Source organism: Schistocerca nitens, chromosome 4 (assembly GCF_023898315.1).
Source record: "Schistocerca nitens isolate TAMUIC-IGC-003100 chromosome 4, iqSchNite1.1, whole genome shotgun sequence".
Classification (NCBI taxonomy): domain Eukaryota; kingdom Metazoa; phylum Arthropoda; class Insecta; order Orthoptera; family Acrididae; genus Schistocerca; species Schistocerca nitens.
The window spans coordinates 935,368,418-935,392,460 of NC_064617.1; the positions used below are offsets into that span (position 1 = coordinate 935,368,418).

Consider the following 24,043-nt stretch of genomic DNA (forward strand, 5'->3'; position numbering starts at 1 on the left):
CCCTTTTGCTTTGGTACCTAACACGAACCATTGTGTTCCATATTTATCCAAGTTTGTGTCCATGCAATGTTCACTGGAAGGAAACTTAATACTAACATAAAATTATGCACGTAGTTGCTCAATGGCTACTAATGCTTCACTTTTTCAATGTGCACATATTCATTTTCCGTTAGTAGGAAGATGTATTCATCAATCGTCTCATACAATAACACTGCAAATGTTTATAGACCAGCTGTTGTTTTAATTTACCTTTTGCACCTGAAGACAAAAGTGTTGTTGTAGGCAGGGCACAGTCTCATTATCTTTTGCAATTTATTCAGAACTTTACATCTATTCCCTCCTTCGTTGAACATAGATGTCCTCCTTCCCTCCAGGAAAGTTCTCGCATTCAAATTATTCTTGGGAACAAGAGCTGGCTGAAACGTGAAGTGGAAAGCTCTGAAATATTTAGCGAGTCATGGAATGTACATCAGAGAGACAGATTAGAGGGCATAGGAAGGGGATTGTTCATTGCAGTTGACAAAAATATTGCCTCTATTGAGATCAATGTTGCATGCGACAGTGAAGTCATCTGGTCGCATATAACAGGTGAACAGGTGTAAGTGAAACCAAGTTAATTGTTGGATGTTTTTACTGGCCATCTGATTCTGCTGTGACAGTTCTAGAGTCTTTGAAAGGAAGTCTACAGTCAATGGGGAGGCAACTTTAACCTGTCGAGTATGGACTGGGATGCCTATGGATTCATTGTGGTGGTGGTGGTGGTGGCGGCGGGGAGGGGCGGGGGGTTTACAGACAAACAGTCATCTGAAATACTTTTGAACATATTTTCTGAAAACTGTCTTGAGCAACTAGCTCAGCAGCCGAGATGCAATGGATATATCTTAGACATTATACCTACAAATAGGCTGGACCTTATCGACAATGTCAGTACAGAAATGGGAATTAGCGATCATGATGTCATTATACCAACTATGATTATGAAAGTTAATAAATCAGTCAAGAAGGTTAGGAGAGTGTTTCTGCTAGATAGAGCAGGTAAGCAGTTATTAACATCTCACTTAGACAATGAACTGGCATCACTTATTTCCTAAAAGATGGATGTAAAGGAATTATGGGCAAAGTTTGAGCAGATTGTAAAGCCTGGTCTGGAGAGTTATGAGCCTAGTAAGTGGATAAAGGATCGAAAAGAACCACCATGGTTTAATAATCGGATTCACCAGATGCTGAGGAAGCAGATGCTGTTGGACTTTCTGTTCAAAAGGGAACGCATAAACAATGACAAGCAAAGGTTAGTAGAGATTCCTGCATCTGTGAAAAGATCTATGCGTGAAGAATACAACTACTACCACTATCACAACTTAGCAAAAGATCTGGCAGAGAAACTGAGAAAATTCTGGTTGTATGTAAAATTGCTAAGTGGGTATAAGGCTTCCATTCAGTCCCCTGTTGACCCGTCTGGTGAGGCAGTTGTAGGTAGCAAAACGAAAGTCGAAATCGTTCACAGAGGAGAATTGTATAAACATACCACTATTTGACTATCAGACAGATTTCTGTTTGGATGACATAGTAATAAGCATACCTGGCACAGAGAAACGACTGGAAGATTTGAAACCAAATAAATCACCAGGTCCAGAGAGAATCTCAGTTCGATTTTACACAGAGTACTCAATGGCATTGGCCCCTTACATAGCTTGCGTCTGTCATGAATCTCTCACCTAGCACAAAGTTCCAAGTGACTGGGAAAAAAGCACAAGTGACTCTAGTACACAAGAAAGGTAAAAGAATGGACCCACAAAATTACAGACCAATATTCCTAACATTGGTTTGCTGCAGAATCCTTGAACGTATTCTTAGTTCAGATACAATAAACTTTCTTGAGACTGGGAAGCTTATGTCCATGAATCTGCATAGTTTTAGAAAGCATGACTCATCTGAAACTCAGCTTACCATTTTCTCAAGTGATATGCTGAGAACTATGGAGGTAGAGTACCAGGCAGATTCCACATTTCTAGATTTCTGGAAAGCATTTGACATGGTAACCAATTGCATGCTGTTAATGAAGGTGAGCATAATAAGTTCACAGATATGTGAGTGGCTGAAAGACTTCTTAAATAATGGAGCCCAGTACGTTGTCATTGATGGTGATTGTTGATCAGAGTCAAGGGTATTATCAGGAGTGCTGCAGGGAAGTGTGATATGACCGCAGTTCTCTATATACATAAATGATTTGGTGGACAGGATGGGTAGAAATCTGTGGCTGTTTGCTGATGATGCCATGTTATACAGTAAGGTGTCAAAGTTGAGTGACTTTTGGGAAGATACAAGATGACTTAGACAAAATTTCCAGTTGGTGTGATGAATGACAGCTAGCCTTAAATGTGGAAAAATGTATAAGAATCGCGGTTGAATGCTAACAGTGATAACCAACCATGTAATTTAATGCAGGTGAGTAGGAAGATCAAACCTGTAATGTTCAGATACAGTCTTACGAGTGACATACTTGACACAGTCAAGTCATTTAAATATCTGGGCTTAATGCAGCAAAGCAATATGAGTGGAACGAGCATGTGAGAACTGTGGTAGGGAAGGCGAATGGTTGACTTTAGTTTATTGAGAGAATTTTAGGAAAGAGAGGTTCACGTGTAAAAGAGACAGCATATACGACACTGGTGGAACCTATTCTTGAGTACTGCTCATGTGTTTTGGATCCACACCATGAAAGAAGACATTGAAGCAATTCAGAGGCGGGCTGCTATATTTGTTACCAGTATGTTCGACCAACATGTAAGTGTCACAGAGATGCTTTGGGAATTCAAATGTAATCCCTGGAAGGAAGGTAACATGCTTGTTGAGAAACACTATTGAGAAAATTTAGAGAAGTGGTATTTCAAGCTGACTGCTGAATGATTATACTATCACCAACATACATTGCATGAAAGGACCATGTTGAAACAAAATATTGGACTCATAAAGAGGCATATACACAGTTGCTTTTTCTTTGTTCTATTTGTGAGTGGAACAGGACGGAAATGACTATTGGTGGTACGGGGTACCCTATCCCATGCACTGTATGGTGGCTTGCACAATATCTATGTAGATGTAGGTGTAACTTATATACAGTCACTTGTAAATGTATACGAGCTACACGCAGTAATATAGTGTAGATAGTTTCTCATAGATAGCTTTTTTCTTAATTCATTCACCGTAAATATTCCTTCTCTCCTTTTAGTTTTAGCTTTAGAATGTAGACTCTTAATTTCTATAGTAGTTAAGTTGTATTATGAAGTTAAAATACAGTTTGGTTGGTGTTCATTTGATAATTTGCTTTAGTCAGCCAGCTATGCAAAGCATTACGTTGTACTGTGCACATGCGCAGTGGCTGTTGACTTGTAAGCTAGCCACACAGCGCGTGCATAGTGTCTCCCTCTCTTCACTACATCGTGTGTTTTGTGTTTCAGGCATATTACTGCAGTGCATTTAGAGAATGCACAGATTATTAACATAAATCTCACACTCAGTAATGGAAGTGTTTTCAGAGCCTTTTAAGGCTCATGGACATTTAATCAAAATCTTAAATAACTGAAACTTACATTCTATTCGATTAACAAACATGAAATAAGTATGAGAAAATCTTTCCTTAATACTAAGGATAAAATTGTGATATACAGATTCAAATGAACTGTGTCATCTTGTGTATGATATACTACTTCTTGGTTCTTTACCATATTTTGACTTTTCCTAGTGCCAAATTCTCACAAATCCTTATGTGGATAAGAGTCCTTTTATTACGCCAGGGCATCCCCCAAAAACATGGGGTATCTATCAATTCCTGAAGCTCCACATCTTGGTCCTCAGTCTAACATGCAGACTCACTTATCTAGTTATAGGATCTATGTCCTCTGGTAGCTGTTTAACCTCTTGTATATTTAAAAAAGAATAACAGCTGGATAAAATAATTGAAGTGGATATTTGAGGTGTGCTTTTGTTTATTTTCGTTGGTGTCGTTTTAACAAAATCTACTTGGAATTTTTGGTAATTTCCCTTTTGCTATATCAATTTGTGTCTGATATTTTCTAAAGCTGTCCATACCAATAGGGCAATTTATCATCAATTTCTCAACCACTAGGAAAATACATTGTAAAGGAAAATTATCAATTTTAACAGGGATTAATGCTTACAGTTCGATTCGTTTAGACTTGTTTCCTACTGCTATCTGTGTTTTGCAGTTCTGAACTGGAAGTGTTGGTATGCAGCCTCACTTTTGCGCTTCATCTAGTAATCTCTCAGATATCACATTAGTCATGGCACTGATATCTAGATGCTTAGGTGCATTTAAGTTGAATATTTGGGCATTAACTATTGCTTACACTGTTTCCTCACCTTCCCTTTCATGGTTAGTGGTATCTTCCTGGCACAATTCATCTTTGATATCTCCATTCTGATCACATCTAATGAAACACTTTTTCATTAGCTTTATGCCACCACCCCCTCTACTGGTCATCGAACAGGGGCCTATTGAGACCTGTTTAAGTTTTCCTGGCTAATCAGGGTATCGACCTCCTCATCTGAGGTGATGTCAACTAAGTGTACGTCATGGGTTTGGTTCTTTCAACTGGTGTCTTGTGCAGCTCTTGATTCAAAACCTTGAAGGCTTTGCCCTCTATTTGAAATGTAATTGGGGTTATGTTGACTATAACCAGCTGTTGGCGGGTTTTCTGATTGTCTCCTTGCGTTTTGTACTTTCCAACTACCACAGTGGTTATTGCCGTGAGTTGGCAGTGCACTGCGCATCTGCTGGCTGTACCCTTTCTGATCAGTATAACTCAATTGGTTAAAATTTTGTCCTTGATTGTTCTTGCAACCTTGTTCATATTTTTGGCCTTTCCCATTGCCAAAGTGGTTCCTATTACCATTGTTACGAGGTGAGCACAGTTGCCAACTGTGTTGGTTATAGCTTCCATTTCAACCTTGCTGTTCACTAAATCTTGGACGCTCAACCTATGCATAGACATTTTGTGTTTGCACTGGCCCTTCCTCATTAATATGCTGAATAGAATCAATTACTGATAAAAAATACTCTATGTCATGTTCTGGAATGGTAATTAATTTTTAATGCTTGTGGGCTGGCAGATGGCTTTTCAAAATCTTTAACATGTGCATATGCAAGATCTAGTTCTTCCAGTATCGAGTGTTATTCAAATATCACGCCCCCCCCCCCCCCCCCCCCCCACATGTGCGTTATTGAATAGTGATGGATTAAAAATTTCAAAGCACAACCTCTCCTGTACCATGGGAGACAAAAATTTATCCAAACATTCTCTCTCAAACTGTTCATAAGTGTGGTATCTTTATGCCATGTCCATCGCCCATAGCAAGACATCGCCTTGCGTGTCTCTTTCCTATTTCTATGCAATACATTATGAAAGGCCATTATGGACACCACCAGGTTCACTCCTTTGCCTTCCAATGAAGGAACAAGGAGTTATCTATGTAGTAAAAACCTCAGTCACCTAATAGAGTGGAAAGACATGCAGCACTCTTTGTTGGTGGTGTGGCATTGTTTTGGTACATGGGATTATATTTTGAGTATGGCTGCATGACAGGTACAGTAGTTAGCACCATCTGCTGCATCTTGTAACTTCTGTCTACTTCATCTGACGGGGTTGTGACAAACTGCACGAAAGTACTAAGATTATCTGTCCAGTCTAATGGAACTTGACTGCTTAGCATCAGACATTCTTTTATTACTTCTGCAACACTGATTGGGCTACTCCACAACTTTTCCTCCCCTGCTTTAATGCCCAAATCTGTCCTAGCCAATAGTTCATTCTCTTTTTCCTTCATTGTATCCTCAACTAGTTCCTGAACTACCTTTTGCACCAGGATAGTACCTTGGTCAAGCATACCTGCTTCAGCCCTATTCTTTAATTCTTTTACATATTTGTCAATTCTTTCATGCTCTTTTTGCACAAACTGTGTGTTCAAATTGAAATTATTTAGCTGCAATGACAATTCATGTCGTTCATCTGGTAAACCTTTACATACTGACTGCAACTTGCTTACAACACCTGTCAGAGTGTCCAAATTCTTACATATTTGTGATTATTCCTGTTGAATTTAAGTTTGCACATCACTTAAGCCTGTCATTCTCACCATGGGAGAAAATGCTTCCCAGTGAAAATTGAGAAAACATTTCCCCTACCATAATTGTGGTAGCATCACAGATTACAACATTTCTGTCACTGTGGCCATAGCATCTAAAGGCTATAGCTGGCCATCATCATAGTGATTGACATTTCCAACTTCACTGTCATTTGCTGTTATGTTGATGTTGGAAACATCTTGTGTCTGCATATTCACTAATTGATCATCAACAATGGACCTATCTTATGTACTCATTTCTGCCACTCTCAATAAAATAATTAGATAATTGAAAATTGAGGAATAAAACATCCTTTCTTAAACCGTGATGATACCACTTCACAACCTAATCTGTAGTGTGTTAGTGGCATATACAACAACTCAAAATCAAAATAATTTCTTAACATAAATATCTACCTTTTTGAAAAGAAAGCTACAAATTGGGATGTAAAGAGGAAAAGGTGCTATGACTATTCTTGGAAGAGGCACTAATAAGTGTAGTTATGCAAATAGTGTGTTGAAATTTTTCCTACCTTCAAGTCATTCTCTTCAGTCTTCTTGATATTAATTCTCCAGTTAATCCTCTTTGGTTTATGCATACCATATATCTGCTTCTCCTCCATTGTGATGAAAACAATATTACAATCATAAAATGCAAAAAAGACATTGACAATTAATATAATGAAAGATTACAAAACATACAATTATATAACATTTAAACAATAATTATGTACTTTCTCTCCATGTCACCATCCAAGGAGCGTTCACCACTGCATAAACATACAATTAATTTTGGCAACAGAGAAAGGTATGATGGCAGTACACTACTCAGCAACCCTTGTTAATTGGTAAAGTTTTTTCTTTTACACAAACACCATGCTGGACATGTCGATAGGTACTGCTTTTAACTTTCTGCAACATAAATTTGAACTTATTAGTCTTGAAAGTTCTCTTCCTATTGATGACAATTACATTTTCTCTCTCATAGTACGAAAATGCCAATGATGAAATGGCAGTGGTGTTCTTGAGGATTATTCCCGTGCATCTGAAGATTTCCTGCAATGGTTCATGGTGCACATAGAGGGGAAACAGATGTATTTGAAGCTCATAGAAATAAAATACTTTTCTTTCATTAGTTATCCACTTTTTAATTGTTAGACTCATAGAAAACAAAAATATGTCCATACACCACAGCAGATGGGAGCAGAAGAGCTATGTTACAAGCATTAACAAAAGAAAGGTGGTGTAAAAAATCTAAGGGTATACCATTTTTAATTTGTCTTCTGCCCTCTCAAATTCCAGTGTAATACAAATTAACATATCTTTGGCACATTCAATTGGCACCCATATGAATTAACACATCTCATTTGTCTATGCAGATAAACCTTATACGTACATACACAAATCAATTATTTACTAGTCATTTGTTTATGAGCTACATTACTGCAACCCTCAAAATTGCTGAACATTTTACAGAACAGAAATACATATCCACTAAACAGTGCCATCACTTTCAAACCTACATTATATACCTTATTTAATTTCCTGTTTGTTGCCATTTTCAAAAATTTCTGCTTTACTTAAAAATGCGAATTTAGTCATAGTTCCATTTACTTTATTAACGTTTTTCATTTCCAACGTGTAACACACTTTGTCCCAGCTTTGCTTATACTGGTCCTAAATAGTTGCACTTATTAATCTTTTTATGCATTACCAGATTTTGAGCTTCACCTGGCATTCAACAGTAATGTCATTAACTGTGTCAACATCTGCATTTACGTTTTCCTTACCTACCTTCACATTCTTTACATGATCATTATCTATTTTCTCTAGCTTGGGAATCAATATAATTTTATTTTCATTAGAAGATGTTTGCATTATTATTTATTTATTTATGGCCTGACAGAAATGAACAATGATTTACATCTGCTTATTACAATATTATCCGCAATTTCATTTCCTCTGGACACGTGATCATTACTGAAAGATACTAATCTTGATTACAAATGTTCATTTACCTTTTGACTTTTTCTTTTGAAATAAGCCATTATTGAAGCTATCTAATTGTTAAAAACACACTTAATCCTATTCATTTTCTGATCCAATTCAATTTTCAAATCATGAATGCCATTGTTCAAATCTGATTTTAAATTACTAACATCTCTGCTAATCTGGTCTAATTTCGAATTTACACTACTTATGGGACTACAATTTTTGTCCAATTTTACACCTGAAACAAAGATTTCACTACTATTTTTGTGCAATAATGAATTCACTTCAGTACTATTTTTTCCCAATTTCTGACTGATTTCACTACTACTTTCTTTCATCACTAATCTCAACTGCATTAGTAATTGACAGATTTTGAGTAATAACTCATTGCAATCCTTGTCCACAGATTCCTTTCCTTGATGTTCCCTCTCTGATTTCTGATAGACTTTGCTTTCTCAGGTTAAAGTTCACTTTTCACTACGACATTATTTTGATTAGAAATTTTTAGTCTCTCCCCCCTACTGTCAGCTATCAACTCCTGTGTCACTCATTTTGGCAATAGTTATTAAACATTGAGCAAAATAAACGCTATTAACTCAATTTTTTTTTCAGTTGCTCCCACTGTTGCTTTGTCTTGTACATCATACACAGTCATTTACAACCAGGAATCTTCCCATTGGTTGTGGTATTTCCAGCTTTCCATATCTAGGTCCACTCCATCCTAATATAATCACTAAACTAATCATTAGTATACTTGCAATCCATTTATTCGAGAGTTCTTTTGCAATGACAGTGTTTCATTACTCTTCATCTGCAAAGGGCGCCAAATGTAATTTACGGATGTGATGTGTTTGCTTCTTAAACTTGCAGAATTTATTCTTTTACCTTTCTTCTACTTGATGATTATAAGGAGTTTTAAACAGTTACAAAATGATGATATACAATCCAATTAAGATTAACTTTCACTTTAGTCATGTCCATAAAAACTTTAGATGATCAGCCTGTTTGTCATGAACAACTTCAATTTAACATCACAGGTCAGTAAGCTAAGTAGACTATTATTTGTCTAGTGAACATCAGAACTTAGATTTGCATTCATGATGACTAGATAGCAACTGACTGAAGCTACGTATGCAATGCCTATTTACAGACGTGCATTTTACAGAAACTACAAAATGATTAAAAGCAAGACTACTGCATTTTGATATTAACATAAAAGATGGAAAAAGATACAATAGGCAGTGAAGTAAATTTGTTAATTGAAAAGCTGTAAAATTAGAAAATGGCAAAATAACAAGTGCTTATAGAGGTATGTTCTAGTGTGCACAGGGATTCCCAAGTTCATCAAGAGTATTCTAGAAAGTAAAATTTTCTAATTGGAATAACTAGCAAACTAACATGTTATTTTTAGCATAAGTATACATTTTTAGAAAGAGAAAAATTGGGGCTACAAAATTATAATTTTTGAAAGAATTACATCTTGATTGGTACCTCGTGAACATGAAAATTTTGAATACAGACTATTTTTGAAATATCAAGTTTTTGGACAAAGTAAAATATTTGTTTCAAATAGGAAAATGATGGCAATTTAATAAATTATGTCTGTCTTAATACAAACTATTTTAGCTGGTTTGAATTTAGACATGCTTCTAATTTATGGGTATCATAAATTGTGAATATCCCTTTAGACAAAATGATTTGTGTGTATGAAGTTAATATTCTCTTATCATGAGCAATAAGTAAATTATGTCATGAATAATGAAGTTCAGTGAAATATGGTATGAAAAAGCTATTTTTAATTTTTACACACAAAGTACATTACATGTCTGCTGGAAAACAAAACAAAACAAAACAACATTATTTAAGGAGCACAGTTGTAGCAAGTGGAGCTACACATGTCCATGTCTCAAACAGTAAAAAATGGGGCTTAATCTGTAGCTCTTAGAACTAACTAAACAACAGATGAATGAACAAATGAAAGGTGTAGTGCAGTATTAAGGTAAAAGATGAGCCTCTTAAGTATTACAGAGCCAGAGAGATCTGGAATAAATATGAGTGGAGTGCAAGTAGTGAAATTTAATTCCATATTTTATGCATTTTAATAAATAAAGAATAAACTTCTCCTTTAAGATCTTCAGAATTATTTTTAAATGAACACACCACCATTTGACCGTACTGTTGTTTATTTAATTATGACCCAGGTTTCAACCTTTTATGCCATTTACAAGTGATTGAGTTTATGTCATTAACACATATTGCAGGACGTCAAGCCTAATATTGATGTGATGCAACATATGTTAATGACATAAACTTGATCACTTGAAAATGGCATAAAACTGGCTCTTAATTAAATACACAACAGTACAGTCAAATGGCATTGTGTTCAATTAAAAATTATTCTATGACTGTTGTTCAGCAACATCAAAAAGTGTTTCTTGAGAATTAGTTTCTTTCTTCAATGTGACATAATGATTTTTGAAAACTTATCGTTCTTTACAGTTCACATAAAATATAACAGTTGCTAATATTTTGTGTCTACTGTAAATGAGTTTATAGTAACATCAAAGCACTTGCTTGCATTCATTCAGAAACATACAGTAATGTATTACTATTCATTTTCCAAATGTGCAGCAGTTTTTCTCTGAGAAAGCTGTGATGATGAAAGTGAGAATTTTTCCAGTCACTATGTAGATGTAGTGTTGCTGACAAAGCAGTATCATAGACATATCTGGTTATTAAAAGCTAATAAAGCTCAGGTTTAGCTCATGCTTTTACGATCAATATGCTAATTTATTTTAGGAGGATATTTGTTGATTTTCAAACTCATACAACTGTATACTGATAAAATTTCATGAGTGATAAGAAAAGTAAAATAATATGATACCATACAATACAGTCTGTCATGGCCAGTATTTGTGTCCTTGGTGACTTTTGTTCTATGGCTATTAGGCCATGGTCCGAGCTGTATTTCTGTCTAACATTTTGCCTTACAATGCAGGAGACATCATCAGGGCATATAACAATGCAGAAAGCAATGCTCAACAAAGCTCAGCAAGCGTAACTGTTTATACACATATCCAGGCAATGGTCAGATTGTGATGTCATCAGATCACTATCTAAGATTTTCAAGTTGCACCAAAAAGTGCTACTGAGCTTTTAGTAGGGAACAGTTGGTACTGTTTGTTTTATTTAGCATTAAGGCCCATAACTTGTTTACTTAACTTGGATCTTGATAAAACCATAGTATTGGAGAAAGGAATTTGACGGTTCCCTGGCCCAATTGCATGATGTGTCACTGCCAACTTATCTGTGTTTCCCATGTGATAACTGCCCATATGTTCCTTATGATGGGTGCTAGTGCTTCTTTCTGTAGTTCTTATGCACGCTTGACCACATGTGCAAAGGATTTTGTATACTACTGCTGTGTGAGCATTTGGTGTAGGTGCTCTGCAGTATTAAATGTTCATGCATCTTCCTCACTGGTTTAAACACCATATCAATACTGAGCCTTCCAAGTACTCTGCTGATGCTACATGTGGCAGTTTTTAGAAAAGGGAGGAAAACTTTCAATTTAATCCCCCACCCCCAGTGGCAGATACAGAAAAACATCAAGCTAAAGCTTTCTTGAACTACCTTTACTTTTACCATGAGAAAAAATACTCAAGTTGCACGCAAAATATAAGAAAGTTTTATCTAAACTGATTATACACATATACAAGACAATGCCATATTGTAACATAAAAAGTTACAATTGTGGTTCTCTTCCTCAAATGATGAATTCTATGTGTGTATTCTTCATGGCAAATTGGTTTATTACATCAATAGGACAATCGATGTCAGTGTGAGTGTTCAACAGAGCTGAGCTGTTAAGTCGATCCCTATGTGCCAGACAGAAATGTATAAAATACGAAGGTGTGGAAGCGCATGCTACATAAGCACAACTACTTGACTACTCAAATCAGTCGAGTCGACTGATGAAAGAAATGAAAAAAGAGCATGTGGGCTGAATGGCGGGGGTGGCAACATGGGCGGCCCTGCAAGGGAAGGGCGCGTGGCCTGTGCAGCCTGCCCCCCCGCCCCCCATATGTATCAGCCTCTGGTGCTCCCCCCCCCCCCCCCTCAAATTTGAAACTACAGCTCTTTTAGGGTGTAGTGTCATATTTATCTGTGTCAGAGTACCATTTCTTCTCAAGCCAGTTCTTGAATCATCAAACTGATACTCCAAGTACTGCAGTGCACTGAATCTTATAACCCTACTCACTTACGTTTTGATTACTCCTCTTCTGGAATTTCTATGAAAGTATCTACCAGTGTGAGTGGAGTTTCTGTAAACTTTATTCCCTGAAGATAAGTCTAGTTTCCTAAGTACTCAAACATTAAAAAAAGAAATTTGACCTTCTTTCTCTTTTTCCATAGGACAATTTATGTTATAATTAGTGTCATACAGAAAATTTGGGTGTTACTTTTATTCAGTACATCACACAATAAAAGTATCATAAATGTACCAAAACCAACTTGAGGGTTCACAAAATTATTTATTCTAAAAATAAATTAATCAAAACAAGTGTTTTGAGAGAGAGATGCTTAATATACAGTTACGCCCATATTACAAAGATCATACATCTTTCAGAATATGTTTTAATGTAACAGTCATTATGATAATATAGACAATGAAGAATACAATTTTGATATTTGTGCAAAAGGCATCTCAACAAAATATTAAGCACCACAGTTACTGTTTTCACACAGCACAATTCTGCTAATACCAGCTACATATCTGTATTTTTGTTTACAATAATAATAACGATGATGAATCCTCGGTATATATGTCAGGAGTGGCTATGTAACAACGGTCAGCAATATTTGAAGAGAAACTTCTTTTAATTACAACAGGATCAGAAACTTTTACAGAAAAACACATTATAATACAACATTGTAGCCTAAATTCACTATGTTGTTAGATCTGTGGTGATGCTAAAGTGTACTTGTTTTTGGAGCCGCTGGAGGACATTGGCTCCAAGTTGTTTACTGTTTTGAGTCTCTTGCAAACAATAATAGCAAGTCAACAAATAAGAATGTTCCATTGCTTTACATGGCTCATGAGACACATTATTTGACATTTTTACAGGAGGTATGGATGTGTTTGGTTTATGACTGATCCCTAAAATACCTGGGTAGTGGAAAAATGCAAACAGTTATTTGTCAAAGAATCAACAACACACAGCAGTTCTTAAAACTGTTGAAAAATTTTAAAAATTGGCAGATCTCCAAACATGTTTTTATATGTAATGTTGCTAAAGTCCAAAAAAGTAATACAGTTTATCACAAAACTTTTAATCAATGGTAATTTGCTTTTTAAATACCCTATTATAATTTCACCGCAATTACTTTTGATAGAGATACATGAGATGTGTATTGTGTAAGGAGTGACTAAATATGGTAAGAAAAGTGTTGAAGTATTCACACACAATACACAGACATGTCCTAACCGCAGCACTCTGTTAAACAAATTAGTCTAAATACTGTCACATAACGACACACTGAAGTGACTACGTCTAATGTGCTGGCTAAGATTGCTTTTTCGATGACTTCTTTTAGAGCAATATGGACAGCAAAACTGAGGTTCTACACCACATTCATATCTAACATGTCGCTGTAGTGAGCCTTTTATAGAGTACTGTTTACCACATGTGCTGCAAATGTACTGCTTCATTCCTTGAAGCATTTTGTTCCTGCCAAATTCAGGTACCATAGCCGGTATCCCAGATGTTGGATGATTTGTGGACGTCACCTGAGATGGCATGGCATTTACAGTCCATGAAGCACTAACAACTGTAATCAAGAAAAAAGACAAATTTATACTCAACTATAAAGTCTAAAACCCACAGGTTGTTTTGTTTTTCAAATATTTAGGCACATAAGTAGGCCTCCTGCTCTGAATTATTTCCCATTCAATCACTTTTATTTTGATTCAAATCCATGGATTAAATACCAATGTTGTTCAAAGTTCTTCGATGATATTCTCTGGAGCTGTGTGAAGTCACACATCAAAATAAGCACTAAATATGATTTCAACTATGAAATGGCCATATAGAAGATTGTTGAATAGCGCAAGTATCCCCTGGAACCAGAAAATGAAATTAGTGTGCCTGCAGTGTTAGCAGATGAATACAGAAAAAAGGCATTCAAACAATGGAAAATATGGGACAGTCTTAAGCTTATTCCAGCACTGTTGTATATGATCTGTACAATAAATTAAAAAGTAGCCTTTTAATACATAAATGTAAATTTAATAGTGAGATTAAAGCATATGCATAAATCCTTTCAGCCCAAATTTTTGTTATGATTTTATGCTTAGCCTACACCACATCACATCTTGTGAAACAAAAATACCGAAACTAGCAATATTATGAAAAGGATACTTGCTACTCACTATATAGTGGAGATGCTGGGTTGCAGATAGCCACAACAAAAAGACTGTCATAAAATAAGCTTTTGGCAAAAGACACACACACACACACACACACACACACACACACACACACAGATTTAGAAGTATTTCAAGGATGGTGTCAAGTTCGAATAGTCAGTCACAATACTCAAGAAATATAAGTAAAATTTGTGTAAATAAGTGTTGTAAATGTAAATCATATATTGACAAGTGTAACATATATAGTGGAAATATGTGTTTAGCATGCTTTATAACATGGAAAAGAGACGTGAGGAAACAGGCAAATTAGACAGCATAGCAACAACATCTTACCGGCAAAGTATAATTTCACCTCAAAAAGTCTCAGGACATGGTTATTGTGGAAAGCGTGTGTGCAAGGGAATAATGTGTATCAAATGCAAAAATGTGTTTTATTCCACCTGTGTAAATGTGAATTCAAAACAAAAACTTGGTTATGTATGGAAGACGAATTAGGATTAAATTTGAATAACAAAGAGTGTTCTTATGAAGTTATTAACATGCTCATCAATGAAGTGAAAGAACTTAAAAGTCAACTTGATGTTCCTCCTTGACAGAAGTGACAAAATGAGAGTGAAATTTGAAGAGAGATAAAATATGTTGCTAAATCATGTAAAGATCAATGTTGTGTTAAAGAAACTGTAGTGATAACAAAACAATATATGGTGGCTAAAAAGACATTTAAAACAGTGAGAGGCATTTCATAAGATTGTTCATCAATTAGAAGGACAAGCGACAGGTTTTAAGTTCTTCAAACAGAAGATGAAAATAATATTTCTGCAACTAGGCCTAATGTGAACAGTTTAGCGTTACAGAAGGGGCCACAAAGCAAACAAACGGCGGTAGGCCTAAAAAATTCATCCTCCCAACATAACACACAAGAAAAGGCTGTAGGTTTCAGTACTGACAAATCCAGTTTATTAATGACCAAAAAAAGGGTAGACAAGAACATCGTCAAAAAAGTATCTAAAATTGAGACTGATAATCATGAATCAGTATTGAAATTATGTGACAGTAACACTGTAGACAGAAGTATAAATATTAATTATGAAAGCAGGGACACTGTGAAATGTAATGTTAATGGATCAAAAAAGATTCTAATGTTGTCAGATACTCAAGGCAGACATTGTGCTTCAATTTTAAGGGAAACTCTAGAGTCACAGTTCAGTGTATCCACAATGATCAAACCAAATGCATTGTTTGGGAATGTGAGCAAGGATGTAGAAAAGTTAACAAAAGACTTTACCTTAGTTGATGTAATTGAAATTATTTCAGGTTCAAACGACTGTGATAAAAACAGTAACCATCTTATGATTACCACAAAACTACCAATACCAGAATTGTGATGCGTACAATTCCCTATCACATTATGATAAACCAGAAAACAACCTAGCAATCTATACATTAAATAGTGCAGTAATGGACATGGAAGGTGTGTATTTCAATGTCAGTGCCTTGCATGTGAATGCTATATTGCACAGAGGGCACTTCATACATCATGGTACTAACTTAAATAGAAGAGGAAAAAGCAAACTATGTGCAAGAATTGACATATTAATAAGGTCCTGCTGGAAGGTAAAACATACCTTAAAATAATTTCACCTACATAAAGTAGTGAAGACATTAGAGAATTAGGCCTAACAGTACCAGTAATAGTAAGTAGTAGGATAATAATCTGTGTAGGATAATAATCTGTGGAGATTTCAATTTGAATTTTCAGTTGTCCACTATCTATAACTCATAAGTAAATAGTTTATTAATTTCTTTTGGCCTTTGTATTACAACCACTGAAATAACAAGGCCACATTATAAAGGTACAGGTATCCGTATTGACAATATAGTTATATCAAATGAGTTAATGCATCTCAAGTCAGAGGTAATTAAGACCAGGGTATCTGACCACTGGCCACTATTTCTTAGTACAGATATAACAAGAAAATAAAAGTGCACATGGCAGGAAAGTATGTGTGGATAATTATGAAAATCTAAATATGTTTAAGTATCATATTGATAAAAGTAATTGGTTGCACGTTTATCAAGACCATATAATAGATAAAAAGGTGGAAGATCTCATATCTACTCTTTCTGTATATGTTAAGATGTCCTTTCCCATTATTTTACTAAATAATAAAAAGGCACTTAGAGTAAATAAGGTCAAGGATGACAAGGTGTTGAAGATCAAGAGGGAGTGTGATCAACATTATGACTGGTATAGAAGTACAGGTTATCAAGTAATTAAAAACATGGTCAAAGTGAAAAATAAAAGCTTAAGACAGACCTTAAAGGAAGCTAGGTATACAAAAAAAATGAAGATATAATACTAACAACTGAAAACAAGACACATGCAATATGGAAGATCATTAATAGTCAGTTCAACAGGGAAATGACCTCACAGGCTGAAAGCATTAATCTGAATGCTTCACAGTTAAATAAGTTCTTCACTGAGAAGGTGCAAGAAATAATAAAGGTGATTGGCACTTCCAATATATCCTATGTCCATAATTACTACCTGAGAAACACCACAAATCCTGAAAGTACATTTAGCTTTAAACTGGTCAAGGTGCAGGATGTTACTAATATACTGAAGAAAATGAAGAACACTTTTAGTAATGATGTTTATGGTTTAAGTTCAGCCTTGTTAAGGTATGGTTCAGTTCAACTGCCAGAATTGATAACACATGTAGTAAATACATGTATACTGGAGGCTCAGTTCCCAAAGGCACTGAAGTTTGTTAAAATCACTCCAATACACAAAAAAGGCAGCCTCTCAAGTTGTAATAACTTTATGCCTGTTTCAATTGTGTCAATCTTGTCTAAAGTGATAGAAGCTATACTAAATAATCAAATAGTCAAATACTTTGAAGAAAACAAAATCTTCACTGATAGTCCATTTGGCTTCAGATTAGGGTTATGAACTATTAAATCTGCCTTATCAGTTTTAACACAGTGAGTGAAGCAACTAGAAACCAAGGTAGTGGTTCAGAATAAACTCTTTGATTTATCAAAAGCTTTTGACACTGTGTCTCATGAAATCTTATTGAACAAACTGCAATTCTATGGCTTTACAGGAAGTGCTCTGGAACTGATAAAATCTTACCTAAGTGATAAAGTGCAAAGGTGGTTTTTAATAGTGCAGAATCAGATTACTTACCCTGTATGCATGGGTGTTCCACAAGGTTCCGTACTTGGCCCAATTCTATTTATTATTTACATAAATGACTTACCATGTAACATAGTTGGGCCATCAACCAGGACTTAGTTATTTGCAGATGATCTTGCACTCTGTATAGCTGAAGAAACAGCACAGAAGGTGAAATATGAAGCACACCAGTGCACTGTCAAAGTCGAAAATTGGTGTAATGCTAATTGCATATGTGTCAACAGAAAAAATACAAGACCTGTATGTATCGTGGAATAATAACACTGAATTTGAGCGGAGTTAAAATGCTATTAATTTCCTTGGATTCTCAGTTGATTCAAAATTATCCTGGGGTAGCCATATAGAAAAAGTGGGAAGCAGAGGAATATTTCCTCCAAGGAAGCTTCGTCTTATCTTTATCTAAACATGCCAGTACTCCAAGTGGTTTACTTTGCTTTAACACACAGTCACATTTCCTATGGCACAATACTATGGGGACATCAAAGCAAGGCAGCTAATTCTTCACACTACGAAAGAAGGCAATAAGACTGATATGTAGCTTGGCACCCAAAGCTCACTATAGGCCAAGCTTTAAAAAATTACAGATTATGACCCTACCACCAATATTTATACTACAGTGCGTAATGCATATTAAGGAAAACTATTCCAGTTATCAACAGTATGACATGCAACATAATTATAACACAAGAAACAAGCAGGACATAGTTTATTTCCAATGTAACTATAAAAAAACACAAAAGTGCTTCCTATACAAGTCCATAAAATTTTTAATGCCATACCCCAACATATCAGGGATCTTCCAATTCAGCAATTCAAAAAAAATTCTTCTTGAGCTCAGCATTTATGAAACTGATCAATTTTTATGAGAGGCAAAGAGTATGGCATGACTACACTTTATGTGATCAGTTTGTATATGCTTCTATATGTGAGTAAGTCTGTAATTGGCTAAATTTACTATGCAATATCAATTTGTACCAGAAGTTTCTCTGTTTTGTACTTGTGTGAAGGTACTATAATTATTTGTGTAGTATTTACATTGTGTAATATTTTTCTTGTTTTTGTAATTATTTGTGTAACATTTATACTGTGTAATATTGACTTTCATAATGCCTCAGATGATCTCTGAGGTCCCTACAACAATAAAAATCAATCAATCAATCAATCATGACCACAGTCTCTGGCAGCTGTAGCCAGACAGAAGTTGTGTCTGTGTGTGTGTATTTTAAACAGTTCTTCAAATTACTACAGCACATTTTAACACATAATGAGCTTAAGCAAAATATAAGTTCCTGAAATTATCGTGTGATATACAATTTCTTAGTATTTGTGTACATAAAGAAACTCTGCACAAAATGGCTTGGTGCTAGGATGGAGTATGTCTTTCTGTAACACTGTTGTATCTGTCTATTGCACACCATTTATGTGCCTTATGTGGTAGCTATGTACAGACTCATTATGGGAGATGCACAGACTGTTTCTCTTTAATTTTTCTTCTATAATAATTATGTCGTCTAATGTATAAATAAGTGGAAGAGGTAATATTTCATTTTTTTCTAAATACCAGTACTACTTTGCATGCTGCCCTTTAGTCCACGTCTTCAATTACTCTAATAATCTTTTTCTGTAATCCAAAAGATTTCAAAACTTCTCCACAGTTTCCCCAAAATAGCACACCATATGTCAATACAAAGTGAGTGTAAGCAAAATATATGCTCCTGAATTTCCTTGTATTTGCATAAATATAGAACTTCTACAAAAAACAATAATGAAGGTACTAATTCCCACAAAAAATCTCTAGTGCAACAAGACTCTAATTATTAAATTTCTCATTTTCGCACATTTCTTTTGATCAGCAATTGGGGGGGGGGGGGGGGGGCGGGGGGGATGAAAAAAAACAGTTAAAAAATAAAATAAAAAATAAATTTTCTTGTTTAAGAATCTTTTGCCACTATTTTAGTAGTAGATACATGGCAGTTTTCACAACAACATTTAAAAACCTGGTTCATTTAATTGCTCAAAAGTTAGAAACATTTAGAGAACAGTACATGATAATATAGTCTGATGCAAATATTCCATGTTAGTTATACTCTCTGACAGATATGTCTATATGCTCACTATGTTCTCAATGCTGTGGAAAAAGTAATACATTTTTGCTCTTGGAGGCAATCTGCCGACAGCTGTTCATTCTTGTGAGAGATTATCAGACACCTTGATGTAGTACCACACTATCAAACGTGTAATAATGACAAGGTGGAAAATCTGGATCATTATACAAAGGGACTTTTTTCTTCTATTCATTGTGTTGTGTTACATTATATAGGACGTGAGGCACTCTGTTACAAGTAGTGACAGTAAATGCTTTTGTGTTTGGTCTAAGACTGATCTCCACAATATCTTGCTAATGACAAATACAAGCATCCAGCCATTCCTCAATGAATCAAAGTTACACAAGTAGTACGTAAAATCTGTCAGACATTCAGAACACTAAAAGTACAGGTTAACTGACTTCAAAAATTGACATGATTTATGCCATGATTTTATCATAAAAAGTTACTTGCACTAGTTAAATCATGTGCAAATTATTTTTTAAATACACTTTCACAAGATAATATGTGCATAAATTATTCTGGAAAGATGTTCTGTGAGCCAACTACTTCTGTCAGGTGTCGAGTGAACATACATTTGGTTTCTGTTAATGGAAGTGATACATGAGGCTTTGTAAGGCATGGCCATATATCTCAATGGGAATGACAAAGGGAAATTGACTTATTTGGCATCAGAATCTTTAAGGGGGGGGGGGGGGGGGAACACTGACACATAGTGACATATCCATGTAGTCACTGATGTGAGGCAGAACCTTTTCTAGATTGAACTCTGAATTGAGACTATCAGTGTTAAAAGAAATAGGTATAAGTGAAAATTTTGAGCTTAATTCCAAGATAAGATAAGAATGAAGTTTAAAGGAACTAATTGCATCAGTCTATTACAGAGTTAAAAAATAAAATCAGTGAACTTCTGATTTGTTTAGATGAGCTGCAACCTGCAAATCACATCAATGTAATGTGTGTTTCTAAACAACATTTGATTACTGCTATAGGCATACTAAATATTGATGGACATAACTATGCATCCATTAACTGTTGGTCAGTTATGGAGAATGGAGGAGCTGCCAATTACATTACAAAGTGATACTGTAAAAACAGTGATAGCCATAAGTCTTCTATAGTCAGTATTTTTTAGCTTGTGCTACAGAAGCAGATTTTCAAGAAACTTTAATAATAACAGTCCCAATATACACGGTACCTTTTTATTATTTTGAATTATTTTTGAAACAACTTGATGCATTATTAAATTCTTGATTTCCAAGCAGAATGAGGTGACATTCAGCGGAGATTTCAGTTAAAAGTTTTTTAGCCTTTCTACAATTTGAAACAGGATCTGTGGGAACCAGCAACACTGCTACTGACAATATTTTTATAGATGCATCAAGACTGCTGAGTCATACTGTAATTCCCATAGGTAATGAACTCTCAGACCATGATCACCATTCAATATTAAATTGCATAGAGTAAAGCAAAATACCTGGAAAACTATAAGTGTAATAAATGAAAAAGGAATTGAGGAGTTCACAAATAATTTGCAAAATACTTACAGGATATGCACAACACATAACACCACATTGCAAACTGTACATACTGTAAAATTCTAAGCAAAGTCATTAGAGAATCAAACTGAATGCACTTTGATTTAAAGGTTCAATAATGAATTGATCAAACATTCAGAACATTTTAAAAACTTTTTTCTGGTTGTAGCAGATAATTTAAGACTGAACACTTCCTTACAAGAAAGCATAAAGGTCCTAAGAAAAATCTTCCAAAACAATTATGATAAAATTTAACTTCCCTTACATCTCCAAACGAAGTTTCCAATACTTTATCAAAAATAAATTTCCTAGTGGTTATGATGAAACCAGCAGTAAAATAATGAAATGTTTTCAGCTGAACTTTGTAATATATTGAGTTACTTATGTAAGGAATCTTTTAATTGTGGTACTTAGAGATCTAAACATGTAGGTTTCAAACCACTTGCAAAAATGAAACAAAATGTCAGTTAATAATTTATCAACCCATCCCATCACTGACAGTATTTTCAACAATTTTTTAGAGAATAATGCACAAGAGACTTCATATACAATTAGTACAGGGGAACATTCACAGTAGTAAATGGTGGATTTAAAAAAGAACTGTCCGCTGAACAGGCTATATTTACCTGGACAGAAGACATATGCCTACAAGAATCAATAAATCAGAAATTCCTAGCATTTTGGCAATTCAATCTATCAGAGCAAATTAAATGTCATGTTGATAATAAAGTGGACTGTGAGACTAAATCAAAAATACTGTTCAGCAAGTCCTTCAATTACACTGCCATAAACTCCTAAATCTAATGTTTTGGATTAATTTATAATTAGAATTAATACTGCAATATAGTACTCTAATGCCATTTCATTGTAATGCACATAAATTAAATTAAATATACACCCTTGATTTCTTTCCATGTCCCAGAGATGACTCACCATGGGATCCACAGAATACAAATAATTCAATGTCATGTCAAAATGTGTATCTGTAGCCTATTACAGTATATGCCAAGAGAATTGTTGAAATATTAGCTCTGCACAATATACTGAGATGAACAATCACAACATCCTGTTAAGCATAATTAGCCTAAATACTATATCAACATGACACATCAGAGTGATGGCGTCTAATGTGCTGACTAAGATTGCTTTTTTGATGACTTCTTTGAGGGCAATGTGGACAACAGAATTGAGGTTCAATGCCACATTCATATCTAACATGTCGCTGCAGTGAGCCTTTTCTTGAGTACTGTTTACCACATGTGGTGCATACGTACAGCTCCATTTCTTGAAACATATCATTCCTGTTGAGGTCAGTCTGTATCCGTGCTGTTTGAAGATTTGTCATTTGAGATGGCATGACATTTACTGTCCATGAAGCACTAACAACTGTAATCAAGAAAAAAGGCAAATTTATACTCAACAGAAATTTCTAAACCTCACAGTTTGTTTTGCTTTTCAGATACTGATATTGTTTTTCAGATACTGATAGGCTGAAATATTTCAACTAATGTAAAGTGTTGCTGGTTAATGGAATTATTTTTGTTTTAAATACGTGGATTAAACAACTCAACTTTTCACTGTGTGTTGGGAATACTCTTAGTGTGAAGTATGACAGTATAATAATTACCAATGTCATTAAATGGCAATGCAATAAAGATGTTAATTGCTGTAAGTATTCTTCAGAAATCATAAAATCAAATAAGTACACCAGCAATATTTGCAGTTCATCATGTAAAAAGGGGTATTCAACAGATAAGTGTCATGGTCATGTAAAGGCTAATAAATAATGTTTGTCTTTTGATACGTTTACAGATACATGACAACTTCGTCTGTATCCTGGCAGTGTTGCATATGATCTTTACACAGAAAGCATAAATTCAAAAGTAGTCCTTGTAATGCATAAATATAAATTTAATACTAATTTTAAAAGCAAATGCACCAAGCATTTCTTTCTAAATTTTTTAAATCATGTTTTTCTTATACTTTAACATCTACACAGGTGTCACACTGCCACTACACTATCAGTCTGGGTACTTTCTGGGCTGATGGTAGCTCGACAATAATCAGGGAACAGAAACCCATTAGAGGAAATGAAACTTCATCCTGTGAGCCAATCTATGGGGAAAAATAAAGTCCAGAATTACATAGAGACATCAACAGATAAACTCACTACATGGATGACACAATTAGCTGATGACTGAGCAGTCAATGAAAACACTCAGCATGAAGTGCAAGGCAAGGTCCGCAGTGGGTGAATTCAGTGTTATGACTGATCTGCCTGGCTTACTACTGCCCACAGGTAAGTATTTCCGACAGCGCGTCTACTCATGCCACACATCGCGTGTGCCTCCGTGGCAGGTTTCCACACTATTCCACCGTGCTACCAAGGCCAGCTCATCTACCTCCATTGCAATGTCCACAGGTGGGGGGTACTAAATATACTATACCACATAATGATATGAATATAATAGAGGGAAACATTCCACACGGGAAAAATATATCTAAAAACAAAGATGATGTGACTTACCATATGAAAGCGCTGGCAGGTCGATAGACACACAAACATACACATAAAATTCAAGCTTTCGCAACCAACAGTTGCTTCGTCAGGAAAGAGGGAAGGAGAGGGAAAGATGAA

General features: G+C 35.2%; 2 protein-coding genes across 3 annotated transcripts in view; both read right to left on the bottom strand.

Annotated features, from left to right (window-relative positions):
• The window catches only part of LOC126253572 (zinc finger protein 846-like), a 57,258-nt gene extending 56,543 nt beyond the window's left edge, over positions 1 to 715 (bottom strand). For both annotated transcript variants that reach the window (XM_049954996.1, XM_049954994.1), the window contains exon 1: positions 250 to 715. The gene's annotated coding sequence lies outside the window, so the exon portion shown is untranslated. The remainder of the gene's footprint in view (positions 1 to 249) is intronic.
• Positions 716 to 13,399: 12,684 nt separating this feature from the next.
• On the bottom strand, positions 13,400 to 22,787 carry LOC126252783 (longitudinals lacking protein-like). Its single transcript, XM_049953714.1, has 2 exons — positions 22,680 to 22,787; positions 13,400 to 13,965 (listed from the first exon to the last, which is right to left on the bottom strand). Exons 1-2 carry the CDS (start codon positions 22,702 to 22,704, stop codon positions 13,649 to 13,651), a joined length of 342 nt encoding a protein of 113 aa, XP_049809671.1. The 5' UTR covers positions 22,705 to 22,787; the 3' UTR covers positions 13,400 to 13,648.
• Positions 22,788 to 24,043: the final 1,256 nt, after the last annotated feature.

Excerpts from the sequence above, each read along its gene's own strand:
- LOC126252783 (XM_049953714.1), bottom strand. The coding sequence starts at position 22,704 with ATGATATGTTTCAAGAAATGGAGCT. Across the intron at positions 13,966-22,679 it reads ATGTTTCAAGAAATGGAGCT|TTGTTAGTGCTTCATGGACT; the intron begins GTACGTATGCAC and ends TCTTGATTACAG.